Source organism: Oreochromis aureus, linkage group 12, assembly GCF_013358895.1.
Source record: "Oreochromis aureus strain Israel breed Guangdong linkage group 12, ZZ_aureus, whole genome shotgun sequence".
Lineage (NCBI taxonomy): Eukaryota > Metazoa > Chordata > Actinopteri > Cichliformes > Cichlidae > Oreochromis > Oreochromis aureus.
The window spans coordinates 8,350,485-8,368,895 of NC_052953.1; the positions used below are offsets into that span (position 1 = coordinate 8,350,485).

Here is an 18,411-nt window from a genome sequence, read left to right on the forward strand (position 1 = left end):
ATTTTTCCTTCACATTTATTTTGTTTATTAATAGAATTAATTGAGAGGGCGGTGAGATTTCACCTTAGACCAGTAATCAAAAATAGTGCATTTTTCTACAGTACATCAGTAGTGGTTGGTTACACAGAGCCTCAGAGGAACACAGCAAAAAGAGCTATTCTGGAGCTACAGAGGAAATGGTGTGTGCCTGCAGCGTCTCACTTTGGATGCCATAACAGTTGACTGACTTAAGCTAATGTGAAGATTCTCTCTAGTATAAAGAAGCCCTCACATTACCTGCTGACTGCAGTGGAGCTTGTAGAATAGTTGGTAGTGCTAAGAGACTGCTGTGTCTTGCGACCAAAGACTAAATATAAACCTCACTGCATTCGCTCATACTAGCTATTTTTCAGATAATAAAACATAAAAACTGAATTCTTAAAGCTTAATTAAAGAACTCTAGAAAGGCACAAGTGACATGCAATCTTTAAAACTGGCATGAAAATGAACTTACAGCAGTGTTACATTTATTTAGCATTTTGTCCTGTTCAAAAATATATTTGTTTGTCTTTATATATTTATTTATATCAGAAGTGGCTGGCTTCATTGCGTTTTAGGACTGGTGACACTGTGCTAAAACAGCAGCAACATAAACATTTCCTTACAACAACAACCCAATCAAGAGCTTAATTTCCCACAACGCATTGTTGCGGCGTTCTTGTCCAAAAAGCGAATGTGCATCCTGGACTCCATTTCAATGCCTTTTAAAATCTGTGGGCAGAAAACATTGAAAATATATTTATCCATCTATATCTAATATATAGATATATCTACATGGATGATCTGATATCGTCGTGTTGGATCATCATGAAAATGTTGTTCCAGGATCAACATTGCAAGTGACCAATCAGAATGTTGTGACGTTACTCTTTTGCGCGCCAAGCCATTCGTGCATTTATGAAATTCAAATGTTGCAAGGACAATATCAATTCTGCTTACCATTTATTAAAGGGTTAGGGTTAGGATTAGGGTCAGGGTCCGTTGATCGGCGGACAGAGGCGGTTTCTCGCAGCTTAAGTACAGTTTTTTGTTTTACGGCGGTTTTTCCCGAAGTCGCAAAACTATGACGTCACAGCATTCTGATTGGTCACTTGCAATGTTGATCCTGGAACAACATTTTCATGATGATCTGGGAACAACACCAACACGACGATATCAGATCATGCATATCTACATATATGCATATATAAGGTAAGTGCAAACCTGTTCAAAATGCTCAAATGTGATTCCTTCATAGAAATCATCCGGGGCCTGGAATGAGACCAGTGACTGTGTTACTTTGCTGCACATGTGCAAATTTCTTGTAACAGTTCAGCTTTAGTGAGTTCTCTTACCATGTGGGGCACATTTGTGCTTGCCACCTCCAGCATGGCAGCATCTGCTATCGCCCTGGCAACCTCGGTCTCAATGGCTCCGCTTTGAGACAGCAGCTCCTCTACCACCTTGGATGCGAACAGAACATTAAAAGTTGACTCCACACGATGACTTCCAAATACAGTGAGAGGTAAGAAACTCAGGCAATCAGCTCATTTCGATGAAGACCCCAAAAATGCACATGGATTTATATTAACAGTCTTTGTGATAAAACGTTATCTGTAAATCTTGTTTTAACCCAACTTAACATCTGGGTTAATTCTTTGCAATTATGAACAGGCTTTTGAGCTATTAAACTAACTTGTTCTGCAGTTGGTTTACAGTTAATCGCATATGTGTCACAGCATGTGCCTACCATGTTATTTTCACACAAAAATTAACGCTGAAGAGTACTGTATGTTATATGTGTTCATGTGTTTTGGCTGATAATGCTGCTTGAGGACCGTGTGGGTGTGTACAGACTGGTTCAGTCAGTCTTTCAGTGCAAGGCATTTTAAATATTTCGCAACATTAGCTGATGAGTCGTCTTAAATATAATTTCAAGGAGATTTCTGCTTTTAAACCTGAGATGTACATTTAGTCATCACATTTCCACAGTCCAGCCTTTTAATACAAAATACTTAAAGTACATAAATGTTATGTGCATGTGACATTGTTTTATAATCCTGCCTAGTGTTTAAAACAAGGGCCAGCTGGGTTTCAGTAAAGTATATGACCTAGGTCTGGTTATCTTAATCCCTGAAAAAAAAAAGTCAACACAAGTAATTAACAAAAGTTCCTGGCTCAAGTGTACTTACGTACTATATCAGGACTGCTGAGGAAAAATGCATTTGTAAGTTCTGGTGAAAGCCAGACCTTCAGATTTTCTTACATAGTAAGCACTAGTTAAATTAATTAACTATTAAGAAAGCTGCTTCAGTGCTTCATTTACGATCTCCCTTGATTACTCCGTCCTTTATAATAGGAAAATAGATAACACCGTCCCACAATTCAAAGTGACACAATAGTCGACTGTTCACAAAATCAGTCAACATAACTGACAGGACAGATAATGTAATTGTTGATTAAATAGAGTATTATTCTTAACCTGCCATATTTTGAACCCACAGGTGAACTTTGAACATTACACCACTGTAAAAAAAAAAAAAAAAGGTCTGTGTAACATTGTTTTCTCCTGTGATTAATGTCATTTTTTAAAATGCTCTAATATAGCTCAAATTATTTATAAAGTAATTAAAGTGACTTTAAGGTTTACAATAATTCAGTTTGTTATGTTATGTCCTCAGTTTAAATGTTCCTGTGTTGGGATTTTTACTTAAGGCTTCTTATCAGCATTTCTATTGTGTATGCTATTGTGGGCATGGTTAATTTCTCTTACCGTCCTGTACTCATCCAGAGTAATAATGCCATCATTGTCTGTGTCGTGCATGTTGAACAGGACTATAAAACAAACAAACAAAGCAAAAAGGTTTATCAGATTATCATCAAGTCACAGGATTTCACAGATAAAGTTGAGGAAGAAGCAATTAGACGTATGCTTAAGAAGATACTGAAATAACAGTACTATAACTATTTACTGTAGCCCCATAACAAATTTACTAGTAACAGCCATAAACTATTCTCTGCTAATAACCAGACATTTTGACTATTTTGCTGATCTGAGATTTAATGTCGCATTGTCTCCGTTTTACAAATGTATCACTGTGACAGTAGGAAGGCTATGCTAACTTACAGTTGCCCAAAGTTTAAATAAATAAAACATGGGAAGTAAATATTCTGATACAACAGGTGACAACACAGAAAGCGTTCCTTTCTTTTTACGTTAAGTAACTGACTGTTGAATACCTTGGAGAGCAAACTGTTTTTCCTTCTTCTTGTTATTCTAAATGTCATTTATTCTTAAAAGGAGTTCCAAGAGTACACAAGAGGTCACATTAGTCACTTGCTCACTTGCACGCCTCCATAGTTTAAGGTTTAAGGTTAAGAGTCTGAAACTTCTATTACCTTTCTATTCATCCCTCCCTTCCTGCTCGTCATGGTTGTGTTAACATTAAAAATGTTTGTGGTATGCCATTTTTTCGCTTTAGAATTTAAAGAGGACTCAAACTGCCAAGTATAGGAAAAAACCTTTCAAATTACATTTGTTCATGTTTTATTAAATTAGACATTTAGCAAAGAGACAAATTAGCTTTAAGGTCAAGTTTTATGGGCATATTTTTGTAAGACTTCAAAGAAGTCTTACACAATATACACTGTAAACATTCATTCGTCAGTTGAGTAAACACAGGAAGAATATGCCAGGACCACACCAAATTAGGGCAGTTAAAAGAAATTAATAATTGCCTGTATGAACTATGAGTCACATCTGCTACTGTAGCTTCAGGTTTTGACCCATGGAAACAAACAAGAAGGCTAACTAACTGGATCCTATCATGCATCTGTCATTCTGAGCTCTTCTGGTATCATACTGTGTCATGCTTCCTTGCCCCCATGCAAAACCAAGAACCAAGCACTAGAATCCGGTACTGCTAAAGATAGTTTTGCAGGTTGAGGAATGACTCAATTTACTTACAGACACACTTGTGCTCACAAATTACTCAGCTAACCCACAATTTGCTGTCACCTGCAAATGTTAAATATTCCTTACCATCTAACATTGTGTTATATGCATTTGTCCCACTATACAACAAGTAGCTTAAAAGAAAGTGAGTCCACAATAAAGACAAATCACAAATGTAGACTATAGTACTGTAGTGCCTACTGGAACACTCTGACTAATTATTATCTATACCTATAGAGATAAGATGCTATATTTATCCCAAAGGTTGTAAAAATTTATGAGTCTCAACTTTGCAGCTACAAATTCCTTCCAGAAGTCACATTTATTTCAATACTTATTTGAAATTCTTTACATATATATATATATTTTACAATTAATTTGAGCAGTTACAGGGGCATGACTACATGTGTAGACTCATTAGTCAAATCTGACAACAACTGCTTAAAAAGATTCAAAAACCAAAAAAACAAACAGATTTTAAAAAGCCTTCTTTCCCTTTAAACTGTACTTCAACCATGTTTTGGGTCCAAGGCTCTCCCGCAGATTTCAGTTCAACATTTATTTGAATGTCATGTGTCTCACTCTTCTATAATAGGACAAATCATACCTTTCTATTTGTGACATGTGACATTTGACATTGTATGGCTTTCCTGGGCCACATTCCCAGTCTGGTCATAAATACCTTTGTGGCTCTCAATATAGTACTGGACAAGCAGTGAAGAATTCAGTTGTCATTTATGTAGCTAAGCATCACCACACAGTCTTATCCAGAAGCATGGCACACTTTTTTTTTTTTTTTAAATTTAAACTTGAGATACACACAAAGAGGAGTGAAGACAGCAGTAGAAAAAAACCTGATACTTACAGCGAAGCTTTTGTTTTCTTACAGTCGCCTTCTCTTCCTCTGTCGCTTTTGAATTCACAGGGCGGAAGTGGGACATGACCATGAGGAACTGCTCAAAGCCAATCTCGTCAAGGGAGCCAACATCATTCTGATGCTGGTTCCTGTATCACAATCAAAACAAACCAATGTATAGGTATCATCAAGTTAACCTTAGCCAATGTTACTTTTTAAAAGTCTGGAACATACAATTGTGCTTATGCCTGTTTTAACCAATGCAATTTCTGCATTTTCTTGCCTTTGCTGGTTAAAAATAAAATAATAATAATCCTAAAATATTTATTTTCAGCCATTGTATCAAAATATCTCCATATTGTAGGAAAATACAGCATTTTTAATTTAGTTTGTCACAAGAGTTGTCTGCTTGTGAGCAGAAGCCACATGCATTCACAGACAGCTTGTTTATTATGCAGTTCATTGTGGTTTGTTCTGCTGCTTTCCACCCTCCAAAGCATGACACAGTGATTAAAAATGCCAACAACTGTCTTGTAATAGCAACAAAACCCTCAATTATTAAGCTGCTGCTTCATGTGAACAGGTGGATAATGTGTGTTCACAAAGTATATGGATGTCCTTTTAGCTGAAGGCTGAACCCAACAATAACAGTTACTTCCACACATTAGGTTCTCTTCAGCCTATTGTTTTCATCACCCAAAACACACAGAAGTCGACAGTAAACAACAGATTCTGATTAAAGCCTTCAGTGACCTTGACATTAACCATACGGGTAACAGAGAGAATATGATGTAATTTGATTGTACTCACCTTTTATCGAAGAATGCAGTAATAATTTGCTTTCTGATTGGGTTGTTGTTCAGGGCCGGTATGCGCTCCAGGTCATCTCGGCTGCAGTGGGACAGGATATGGTTTAATTCAGTTTTATTCATGTAGTGCCAAATTGCAACCTTTCGCCTCAAGGCACCTGTTGTTCACTATACTCCATTCTACTACACTGTCAGATTATTATTTTATTTTTTTTGGACAAATTTAAATAACATTAGAGGGTGGTAATGAGTGTGAATAGTGTTATCTGTCCAACCTACCAGGACAAACATTTGTTCCCCCTTTCTTTTTCAAAATAAGGAACCAAAACCCTGCCACTGTGATCATGTTGCATTTCTATATATGAAGTGGTGTGTTTGCACAGTAAGTGTTTGCTCTGTATTACTAATGCATCATTATCTGCATGTTATATTTGCCTAATGTCTCTCTTTTGGTGCGAGTCTGTGTCACCATTACATTACTTGTTTTTGTCTGTGCTGGAAAAGCCAGAAATCCTCACAGTTCATCAGCCTGACCATACAGCATTTCATCTTTTAGCAGCAACTGCAGAGTCTCCATTGTGAGTCTGAACTGCCAGTCTGCAACTGCCATACTACTATATCAGGCAAAGAAAGCCCAGGTGTTTCCATTAAAACCACATGCGAGCTGACCCCCATGTAACAAGACATGTTACCTTATTTTTTCATTATTTCCACTCAGCTGCTGGAATCTCTGGTAAAGGTTTTTGATCTGCTCATGTGAAACTGTAAAGAAGCACACATCAACAATGTGAATGTATTTTTGAAGATTTTTACAGTAATACTCACCTATAATTATACGTTCACTTAACTTTTTTTTTTTTTTTTTTTAAATCAAATTGTACAGGTGCAACTCTGCTATCAGTCTAATGGCAGTGCAAACAAACTGAACACCTTTATGCAATTTCACATGGTTACTTAAATCAGTACTCATTTTCTAGGTCTACAAACACATACCAGAAGCCTTAAGCATGATTATCTGGTTCTACCTGGTACCTTATCATACTGGTTTGGAATTTCTAATCATTGTGGACAACACCCCTGTTCATTGTGACCTTTCCCCGGTTTCCCAAGAGCATGTAAATTAATGCTTTTAGAAACAACAAGAAGCCTCTTACAGAAATCAGTTTGTTAGTCATTATAGGTGGTGCAACCAACACTCAACTTCATGGACCAATTAGCCAAAGCCAAAGGGGGCGGGGGGGCAACAACAACAACAGAAGAATCTATGGTATTGTGCTCAACAACAAGCACACACTTGTGGGTGCAACGAAACATATCAATTCATTAAACCGCGCAGAACTCAAGTCCACAAAGCTCTCCAGCTTAGCCCAGAGAGAGACGCACGTTGAAGAAATGAAGGCAATAAAATAGTTCAAAGTCTCAAACATACAAGATCCATAAAGGTGATTCAAATCTAATCCCCATTTATCAGACTGGCCTGCCGCTACATGTAGACTCGCCCTTTAAAAAGAAGACGAAAAAACAAAACACTCTACTTACTTCCGTAGTGTCTTCTTTTAACTTGTTTATTTCACTCTTCCACATACAGACGGTATAGTGTTGAGTGCCTCAATGTATCAACAGTGTATACAATCGCACTGAACAGTAGACCTGATTTTAAACTTGCGTCTGTTAGTCATAACTATCGCTATTAGATCGTTTTAAAAGATCCTCTTATGCATATTAAGTACGTAAATATTATTCCTGTCACACATGTGTCACATGTCGAGCCCATTTACACAAAGTTATGGGACAGTCTCATTTCTTTGACAGCTACTCGGTGTAAGCAATCAACCACTCTTGTCTTCCTGTTGAAATTAGGTTTTTAATCTAAAAACAGCCTTTTGAAAAAAATTGGAACAAAACGCGGTTATTCCTCTTTCCCCCTTAAACCGAATTTGACCTACTTTTGCCATGTACCATTTAGACCTCTTTAAGATATTAACTCAGAATTAATCAGTAGGGGAAATTACTTTGGGCAACTTGTAGCCCCGATTACGTGCGTAATAAGCAGCGCAACATGGTTCCATTTAATTCCAGTAGTTTTCACACAGTTGCATTTCCTTTTTATTGACCTCATCACCATTAAGCGGTCTTAATGTCAGCCAACACACTAGAAAAACAGGTCGGTACGGCTATCAACTAAATGTTAATCACTAGTCTCCCTTCGTTTCCTCGACGACGCGTATCACAGCTACCAGTTATTCCACGATGCAAGTGAACCACTTAACTCAAACAACACGGTGCACGGCATCAAACGAGAATCTTCCTACTTACATCCACTTTTTTCAGTCAGATCGTCGTAGTTGTGCTCGAGGCGCGTCTGCGAAGCTCCCATCCTTGCCGCTTCACCGCTCCGTCAGAGCGCATACTTTGTTTGAACTTTTCTGTGGTGTTGCAATATTAACCCGCTTCCCTCTGCAAGACGCGAAGTGTAGTTTGCTTCTGGCGTCCTGGGAACGTTTGGCGTCCTCAAGGTCCTAAATCCACACAGTGTGCGGATAAACCACCTGCTGCTTCATGTTTCTCATTAGCGCAGATGTAGTTAGTGATGTGTTGTGAACAAGAAAACAATGAATACACTTAGCGAGAGAAATAAGTCAGAAAGGAAGTATTACAACCTGGAACGCTTTATTCTTTTTGTCTCCTCATAACTCAGTCATTTCTGCTTCAAGTAGTTGGTGTCCTTATTGGTTCCACTTGTTTTTGTTTTTTTCATTAAAGACTGATGAGCCATGGCATCCTACTTATTTCACTTGTAAATATACAGAAAAAAATACTAGAAATGTGAAAGTTAGACTTTTATAAGTGAGTGTCACCATTAAAATACGGAGAAATAAAAGCAAAAGTCAATTTACAAAGTTAGTCTTCTGCGTGTCAATGTACTGGGGATTTAGGGTAAATGGTTTGAAGACTGGTGCTGGATGCATGGAGGTGTGGGTAAAAGAGCATTCCTTGGTTTTAGACAATGGGGATTTGCAGCACGTGGACACTCATTCTGATATTTACTTGTCCGCTTAACTGTTTACTTAGAATCTAGTGGTTTCTAAAGTTAAATTATTCTGATTTTGATTAATTTTCCAACTTGGCTCTGAAGGTATTTGGGTTGTGAAAAATACATCCCTGCTAAATGAGTATCATACATCATCGTCTGACAATTTGAACCTTGATTTTACAACAAATACACGGGTATTAGGACAGATGTATCAAAGCAAAAACTCTCTGTTCCACATGGCTAGAGGGGTCTACTACGAAGTAATTTCAATGGCTTAGCAAGCTACTTCCAGTATAAAGTATTCTGTGTCATGAATGTGGTCGTCTTAACTGGCTAAATCACCACTTGTAGTGTTCTCGTAACCTGGTCAGGAGCTGGTTATATTCTGGTTTTTAGTTTGAAAATCAACTGGAAGTGCCAGGTTTTCACACATTGCTAAAGTGACTGAATAAAGGTTTTTTGCATTGTCACAGGAAGGTGAATGTATTAATTTGGTGATACTGAAAATGTATAATTTCTTTTATACTTTGCAAAGTTTCTGTTGCAAAGTTTCTTTTACTGCTGCAAGGGCAGATACAAGACGACACACCAAGAATACCTATTCAGTCAAATTGATTTCACTTTGATCTGGTGAGTAAACAGTATTGCATTTTACTGTTGCATTTTTCAAATTTCCTTATAGATTTTAATCACCTTTTATAATCATCACTCATAGGGTAGCACTCATATGGATCATTTTATATGAAAGAAGAGTTGCATGTCATGTGAAACTCCCCTCTTTTATGCGAGCACACACAGAGGTTGAAGCAGAAAGCTTAACAGAGAACGCTGACAACTACCGTCATGGTATCGATCATCTCTAACTGGGATTTTAGGGTCTGTTATGCCAGCTAAGGCAACAAAAGTCTGGCTTTCTTGAATTTCCTTCGTAGTATACCCCTCTGGTTTTGACAACAAAGCACCAGCTAAGTTAATTGTGACCTGTAAGCGGTTAGCCTGGGTTGGCAGAGTGCTAGACAGCGCTACTTGCTACATAGACATGGCTTGTTGGTTGTTTTGGTCTGTGGTAGGAGCTTCTTCTTGGTTCCCAGCACTGGGTGTCAGTCTGTGATAGAACTCCCGGACTGTACACAGGGTTTCATCCATGTCCTCTGGGTATCGTGTCTGCAGTTCTTCATTGGCAACATAGTAGGTGTCAGCAAACTCGGAGAAGTAGCGACCCACCTCTGGGTGGCCAATCTCCAGGGGGGCTGAGTGAGGCTCCAGGTTCTCTGGGAAACAAAGGAAAAACATACTTCAGGTGGGACTGAGTATATGTGACATGTCCATAAGTATTTGCACAAGGACTTATGTTTTTGTAATTTTACCTCTAAACCACAGCTGTCAGTATTCAATAAATACTAGTGACCCATTTTTACTGGCAGCCATACATGTTTGACAACTGATGTGGTATGCTTTGGATCATGAGCTGTTCCTTTCCCCTCTCCATGCTTTTCCCTTCCCATCATTCTGGTATAAATTCATCTTGGTTTCATCTGTCCAAAGAATGTCATCAACATTGTATCCATTTTTTCCCCGAACTTTGCAGGCTGCTTTAGAGGTTCTCTGTTACGGTGTAATCTGTTCTTTTAGCCCAATGATGGCCTCTACATCCTTACTGGCCTCTTAAGAGTGCCAGTGAACAGCTAACAAATGCAAGGTTAACACTTAAAATTAGCTCCAAATCCTTTATCTGCTGAATTTCTTATGCAATCATGGGGGAACTGACCTTATCTGGCCATGAAACCGAATCTTAGTAAACGGAGTAATAACTTTTGAGCCTCTGAAAATGGGCAGCTATGTACAAAAAAAAAAATGGGTATTTCATAATGCAATACTTTTATTAAACCTCTTAGATTGAAGCTGAAAGGGTGACATGAATCACATCTGATTGATTGATTTTAAAATCCACTGTGGCGCTGCACAGAGGACAATTACAAAATAATATGTCAAAATTGTGTAATGAAAAATTAAGTTCATCAAAATAATTTCAAATTTAATTTATTTTCACATCACAGCTTAAAGTCCTGTTCATTTCTGGAAAGTGGAATAAGCACCAGAGCAGTACACAGAGACTGGCTAATGCTGCTTTCCTAAACAAGTCTAAAGTTGGAAATTCAGAGTTCCCAGTCTAATTGTTTTTGTGGAATGCCCCTTTAACTTGGAATTCCCACTCAAAGTCAGAGCAGACCCACATACCCTAAGTTAGTAAAACTACAAACTTTCAATCTGTACTGCCACTGTTGTGTGTTTTTCACTCAGTAAATAAGCCATACGCGGAGCACTGATCAGACTCTGTCCATTAATGTGTATTATAAGTGCCAACAAAACCAAACAAACAGCTATATGCCCCCTTGAAGGTAAAGGAATTTACCAACTATATACATTATTTACACATTTTTGTTTTCAATCACACAACCTGTACAAAGGGGATGTTAATGGTTACCATCACCACACTATTGTATAGGATTCATACCTTGTGCAGCATAGCGGCAAGTCCCATCCTGCACGAGTACATTGTAGAAAGGCTGATTAGCCCCATTGGACAGCTGATGGACCCTCATGGTGGAGATCCACTCTGGACTCATTGTACATTTAGGGTCCCACCCATAGATCACACAGTTATACCCAGACCTGATAAAACAGGTGGAAAAGAGCCAAAATGCTCAGGTGATCAAATATACAGGGTATGATCAGAGAGAAAGATCAGAAAGGATTTTAGGTTTTGTCATGTATGATGCACGGCGAATCACATTACAGTGTGACCTACCGCTTGTGTTTCATAATAAGGCCGACTGAATACTGGACTTCCAGGTGTTCTGGAGCACTACGCCTCTTCACCTCAGGTGTCACAGGGTGTTTCTTGTGCTGGATGTGCTCCAGCGTATGTTGCACCAAGTAACCCACCGCTCCGTGCTGGGAGGGATCCAGTGCCTGAATGTGCTGTAGGATGTCAAGCACCTAAGAACAAGGATGAACGTCACTGTACAATGTGTTTATGTCAGTTATATGACCTCTGAGAATAGCTGTCCTATGCAGCTGCACATTATGTTACATATTAAACTATTGTGCAAGAGCAGTACAATATTAATTGTTTTATATTTTATAATATTTAACACTTCATTCAGGTAGAGAATGAGGAAAACAGTACCAGTATAGTAACACTACAAAAACTACGTCCAGTAGGCTACAAATCAGACTTTTTTTAAAAACAGACAGTTGGCTATTCTGACCTTTTCTGGCCAGATTCCCAGGTGGAAGTAGAGGCGTGCCTGCAGCAGCAAATACTGCACATTATCTGGGTTGATTGTGAGGTAGAGGTCCAGAGAGTCTCGGAGGAGCTGGTAGGACTTTTCATTGCCCTCACTGACAATGGGGGAAAAAAAGAAGAAAAAAAACAGAAATAAAATAGTAAAGAGAAGATGCTATTAATTTATTCATTATTTCTGACAGCCATCAAATCCATTTTAATCTTTTATTTTGCTTTGAGACTGTTTAATGCCATAATTATTTTGTCAGATCATAAGACAAAAAGATAAAATTAAGCAGGAATTTAGAGCAGCATTCTTGATTAGCCCCTTTGTTTACCATTGTTTACCATCCACTGATCCTACGTCGCCAAGAGAAACTGATTGTGGTGATTGTAGAGTCAGGTGTTCAATTTCCCTTACCCTCTCTTGCCGATGTTAAGCAGGTTTCCCACCATCCTAAGCAGCACCTCTGTGGTGCTTATGGCACTGTAGTAATCTGCTGTAACCTGGTGGCCGATGAGGTACTCACACTCCTTTGCTGTCAGCTGCTTGCCTTTTCCAAAGGCATCAATGTAGACAAAGTCATAGATATCCTCGCTCCTGCAGGAAAAAGAAGTTCCATTAATCTCATAGAAATACACATTAAACACACTTTGCCACCAGGTTTAGCTTTGTATACTTTAGAAAACATAAATGATAATTAGTTTAGGACTTTTAAAAAAGTTAAAATACAAAATAAAATTTGGCTTGTCCTTATCTTTGTCCTTATCTTGCAGAAATGAACAGAACAAATTGCAGTAATCTGAGAAGGACTGGAATTTTTACGCATTAATAAGACCCCCGCCCCCCCACCACACCACACACACACACACACACACACACACACACACACACACACAACCCCCAAAAAACAAAACAAAAACAAAACTGTAAACTCCCACTTCCTAAAGTGGATGCTGATGAACGCTGATGATGGTTGATTTACTGATTTATGTGTGCATAAATCCTGAAAATGGATGCGACTCAAGGGAAACAAAGTAAAAAGCTTTGATCTTGATTACTTATTCCTCTCCTCCATGCTTTCCCTTCCATAAACTACATGAATGACAGCTTAAATTGCAATCAGTAATTGGATCAGAATTATTTTAAATGAAAGCTGTACCCTCTCGGTTTCTGGCACCAGCGCAGCAGGAAGTGATTGGGAAAGTTGACGGGTTCCAGCTGAATACCCAGCCTCTGGGCCAATGTCATGTAGAGAACGGAGAGGCTTATGGGAATGCCTGTACGGCGTAGTAGCACCTGCACAATTACCAAGAAGATAAGTGAAACTATTCCACAAAGAAGAATAATTTGAAAATATTCAAAAGCTTGAGACCGTGAAGACACAGGATTTTCTGGAAAGTCTACCTGGTGGATATAAGAGTTGAGGGGGTTGTAGTAGTCACACTCATTGCCTTTGTATTGAAGCTGCTCATACAGGACAGAGTTAAGGGCACAAATGACCTGTCTCTGGAGCTCAAAGTCCTCTACAACAGAACAGTTACCTGCAATACACACAAGAAATAAAACATCAACCAAACTTTGCATTTAAGTGAAGGTTATGGATTTTGTGCAGCTGTGCCACCTTTGCCAAACAGATTTACTCATATTGACTTTTTCAGAATGCACTAGAAATGGAAGCCCAAGCCTTCAGGCTTTAGGCATCAACTAATGATAAATCTTTGGAGAAACATAATAAAGGGGAAAGCTGACCTTGGGCAATACGCAGGCTGGGGTGAGATGGGTTCTTGATTCTCAGCATCTTCTTGACTTTCTCTGTGATTTCATCCAGCTGGGCTGATATGCTGTCCAGTGTAACATCCGCCAGTGGGTTACAATACTGATCAACAAGTACAGCACCTAAGGAGGAAAAAAAAGGAACCGCAGGAATTATATAAGGAAAAGGCGGAAAGTTTAAATGCACTGTTTTTGTTTCAACATATTGTGCATAACAAATTTATTAGACCACCACCCAATGTAAGGTTTAGGCCACAGTGGCCTAAACTCGTTTTTTCTAGGTTTCTGTAATGGGTAATTCACCAGTTTGCACAAGCTCGTCAATCGAAATTGTATCTTTTTATGCCAAATAAAATGATTGCTATCTATGAATTTTTAAAGTTACTATTATTAAAAAAAAAAAAAAAAAAAAAAAAAAAAAAAAAAAAAAGGTGGGAGAAAAAGAGTAACTCACATTATTTTTTTAATCAAGATGCCAAATTACAGGCATTTACTTGCATTTCTGAACAGAAAAATACATTTTAATGGTTGAATGTAGTGCTGGGCGATATAAATATTTATCACGATATGAATTATTTTATATCACGATAACGATATATATCACGATATACCACCTGACTTGTGGTCATCTGGAAAGTATGCAGTCTGTAAACAGCGAGTGGAGAGGGTGCAGTCTTTGTTTTGAGTTACCGTAAAGCATGTTGCAAATCCGGGTGCACGTAAAGCAGCACCATGTCGCAAAACCACAAGACGGAGTTTCTTTGCAAAAAATATCATTTTTTTATACTTTTAACTTTATGCAAGAGAAAATACAGTATGTATAGTCAGAAGACAACACTAATATATTTGCCACAGGCTATTTAACCCTTTAAAACCTACCATAGAACCAAGTCAGCCAGAGTTTATCTTTACATTTTACATGCTGTAGTGCCATTTGTGGGAGCATTACAAGTTGCTATACATCAATATAACCGTTATAGCCCAAATTTGAATAATATGTATGCATTAAGTCCATAGTAACTACATAAATTGCAAAAAAGTGCAATAAACTAGAAAAAAAATTGAAAATCGTTTTTGTTTTGTTTTTTACATATATTTCTAGTTAGAGAAATTTAAGAGGCTTATCCCTCAAAACTGTAAATAGAAAAAAGTTGCACAAAATAGTTTCCAACCACGAGAAATTTATTTTGAGTGTCTTCATAGTTTTATATTTGAGATACACAAATTTTTATATACTACAGGAAAAATGAAAATAAATATTATAATGCAAATTTGCCAAAAAACAGCATGCGCATCAAAATAAACTATTTCCAACAGTGTAATTTGACTTCTAAGCATCCCAGAAACGATACAGAAAAGCATAAAGTCAAACATGACTTTTAAAAACACCAACATAGGCTTTGAAGGTAAAAAACCCCCCCCTACATTTTCCGCAAAAATGACGTAACTTCCGGTTTCAGACAGGTAATGGTGGACATGCGATAGATCACGCTGACTTATATTCCAACGTAGGAAGTCTTATATTCCAACGTAGGAAGTGTTATGAACAGCTGATCGGATCGGCAAAGCGTGTTTCTGGAATATTATGTTTTTGTTGCTGGAAGTGCTTTTTATGCAATTTTTGCAAAGCTATATGTGGAAGGAAACCATGACCTAGGGCAAGCTAATGGAATAAGATGTAAGTACAACTCCTACGGTTTCATATGCAAACAAAATTATTGCGCTACCTTACGTGGTTCCAGTTCTACAGGGATTTAAAAATAGTTAGGCAAAACGGAGTGTGCCTGCTCCGACCGGTTGTAAAGGGTTAATGATATATTTTATGTAATAATTTATAAAATTAGGGTTAGAAATGATAGAAACGATAGAAGACAAATGGCACGATAGACACTTTTCTATCGTCCACACGATATATATCGTCATATCGCCCAGCACTAGTTGAATGTTATCCTTGATCAATGTCTGACTTCTCAGAACTCAGAAGTTTGCCGGCTGAAATTTGGGTAGAAATTTTTCGTTTTAAAAAAGGTTTTTGAAAGATTTCTAAAATATTTCTGTTTTTTGTTGTTGTTGTTGTTTTTATGACTAATAATTTGTTAAGCACAGTATACTGTAATAATTAGTAGCAAAATTAGCAGCTATAAAGTATTAACACATTGTAATAATAGAGATTTATAAGTCTACGTAAATGTATAATAACTTTGTATTATCGGGACAGATGCCTCACCTCCTAGAGCTGACTGCTGCTCTGTGGGCTTCTCCAGGAAATTCTTCAGACTCTTCAGGATGTTTTGCTGTCTCAGGAAGTAAAGGATTTTCTTTGCATAGTACTTCAGGGTCAGGCTTTTCCTAATGAGTCAAGAATGGAGAGATGGTAGATCAAAGGAGAGCACATGCAACAAAACAAAAGCTATCATAATCACAGAGGTCTTAGAGAGGATTAACATGATCAACACCCAAACCCATTTGTGACTGCAAACTGTACACTCACCAGCCACTTTGTTAGGTACACCTTGCTAGTACAGGTTGGACGCCCGATTGCCTTCAGACCTCCCTTTATGATTCCTGGCATAGATTCAAGAAGGTGCTGAACATATTCCTCTGATTTTGGACCATTCGGAAAGGGTAACGTCACACAGATTTATTGGCTGAACGTCCATGATGCGAATCTCCTGTTCCACTACATCCCAAAGGTGCTCTATCAGACTGAAATCTGGTGACTGTGAAAGCCGTTTGAGTGCTGTGAACTCACAGTCATGTTCAAAGGGCTAAAAGTGTGCAAGAAAATATCAGCCACACTAATACACGACAACCATCAGCCTTACCTGCTGATACAAGGCAGGATGGATCCCAGTTTCATGTTGAGATGCTGGGTGTTCAGCATTTTCTGAACTGCTAACTAACACCAGCACCATTCAAAATCACTTAAATTACTGTTCTTCCCCGTTGTGATGCTAATGAACTTCATTAGGTCATCATTACCATGTCTACATGCCTAAATACATCGATTTTCTGTAACTGGCTTGTTAGACACTTGCATTAATGCGCAACTAAACATGTGTACCTAATACAGAGGTCAGTGGGTGTAGAGCTACAGAGCAAGAATTTCAAGTACTGAGATTTTAGTATAAACACAGTGCTGCTCTCACCTCTTGTCAGAGTTGAGTATGAAGAGCAGCTCGTCTTCACAGAAGTGCTCAGGCATTCCAAGTGACTCAATTTCTGCAAAGCTGTCTCCCAGCACCTGACCAACGCAAGGCTGCGTTACAGACCTCAAGATTAGTTTGGAACATTGAAAGCCCAGATTTTCTTGCATAAATATGTGCGCATGAAAAACCAAACAAACACCATTATATCTGTGTTTTCCATGCTAAATAATAGACTTGTAACCTGTAAAGTTTGCATGTGTTTAGAAATATAAAAAATTTCAGACATGTCCCACGTAATCTCTCACAAACATGCACTTAAGTTGATCACCCTAATTGTTGTATCTTAAGTGAAATATGTATAACTGCTACCGATCCACGTGTTACCAGTCTATCACAAGTTATTAAAGTCAAATGTAACACTGTAAAACAGATAACGAAAAAAAACAACACTGATGAAACTGATTACTCACAACTTCTGTGAAGAATCTCTTTGAGATCGATTCCACGGTCCTTCGTATTTGTATCCCAACTCTATGGCGTGTTTTGTATTCTCTGAGCCAGTCACAGGACTCATTCTGACGATAAAACCTCTGCAGTCTTGGCCATCTGTTAATGAAGGCAGTGTAATTTTTTTATTACAGGAAAACAAATAAAAATTCTGAATGATTTAACAGCCTCAAGCGTTAGATGTTAGTCTCTAGAACTGTTTATCATCTTGCTGAAGAGGTGTCTTTTGCTCTGCTTAAAAAAAAGAAGAGCAAAGCTGTCAGCCAAGGCACTCAGGAGGAGGGCTTACAGTAACTAGCTTTTGCCAAGAGCTTCACTCTTCTACAGATCAGAGGCAAACATTCAAGGTCATACAAATTCATTGTGGATGAATTCATTTGGTGTAATGGAGAATAAATTGCTACTTGCAAAAGCTGTAAACATTTATAAGCCTCATTGTTGTTGCAGGGGGGAAGCCACCGGCATGGCGTGATGATGAATTTGGTGCATCAGCAGAATGTCAACGGCTGACAGCTGCCTGTGAGTTCGCAGTAAACGAACCCACCTTAAAGCAGACATTTAGAGATTAATGGCTCTAAACTACGCATAAATAACAAAAGAGTCAGATTCCTTTCTATAGACAGCATAAAAGCCACCAAAAGCCAGTATAGAATACCACAAAAAACAGCACCTGAGTTTATACTGGTGTCCCCAGACCTTCCCCCTTCCATGACAAACGTCGTGTAGCCGCTTGCAGCAACAGGAGACGTTACAAATGTCGACATGTTTGAGGACAGGGAAGCACAGGATGTGTTCGAGCAACTCGGTCGGCAGGTCTGTCAGTTTTTTTGTTTGGGGGTCGGGAATAGTCCCATTTAGACTTGGCTGTCCCTCTCCATCCACAGGCGTCGCCATCTTTACTGTTTACCCCGATTACCTCATTGCCTTTTCGCCGCCCCTTTATGGCGCAGGGGGCCGGGCCGAGGGCGGAGCCACGTTCACTCAAGAGGAAACAAAAACCGGTGCTGCCTTCATGAC

The 18,411-nt window shown here is 38.5% G+C and overlaps 2 protein-coding genes across 3 annotated transcripts; both read right to left on the reverse strand.

Annotated features, from left to right (window-relative positions):
• Position 1: 1 nt before the first annotated feature.
• On the reverse strand, positions 2-8,147 carry tesca (tescalcin a). The gene is made up of 8 exons (XM_031747113.2): positions 7,955-8,147; positions 6,331-6,400; positions 5,640-5,720; positions 4,839-4,978; positions 2,792-2,853; positions 1,374-1,481; positions 1,243-1,290; positions 2-750 (listed from the first exon to the last, which is right to left on the reverse strand). The coding sequence occupies exons 1-8, from the start codon at positions 8,013-8,015 to the stop codon at positions 658-660; spliced, it is 663 nt and encodes a 220-aa protein (XP_031602973.1). The 5' UTR covers positions 8,016-8,147; the 3' UTR covers positions 2-657.
• Positions 8,148-8,289: 142 nt separating this feature from the next.
• fbxo21 (F-box protein 21) lies at positions 8,290-18,334 on the reverse strand. 2 transcript variants are annotated; one of them, XM_039620742.1, is made up of 12 exons: positions 18,065-18,334; positions 17,358-17,493; positions 16,888-16,982; positions 15,966-16,087; positions 13,715-13,861; positions 13,370-13,506; positions 13,125-13,261; positions 12,383-12,562; positions 11,945-12,077; positions 11,482-11,672; positions 11,188-11,345; positions 8,290-9,943 (listed from the first exon to the last, which is right to left on the reverse strand). In XM_039620742.1, the coding sequence occupies exons 1-12, from the start codon at positions 18,286-18,288 to the stop codon at positions 9,702-9,704; spliced, it is 1,902 nt and encodes a 633-aa protein (XP_039476676.1). In that variant the 5' UTR covers positions 18,289-18,334; the 3' UTR covers positions 8,290-9,701. The 2 variants fall into 2 exon arrangements, with proteins under 2 accessions (XP_039476676.1, XP_031602959.1); XM_031747099.2 differs by having other exon boundaries at positions 16,888-16,997; positions 18,065-18,333.
• Between the last annotated feature and the right edge of the window lie 77 nt (positions 18,335-18,411).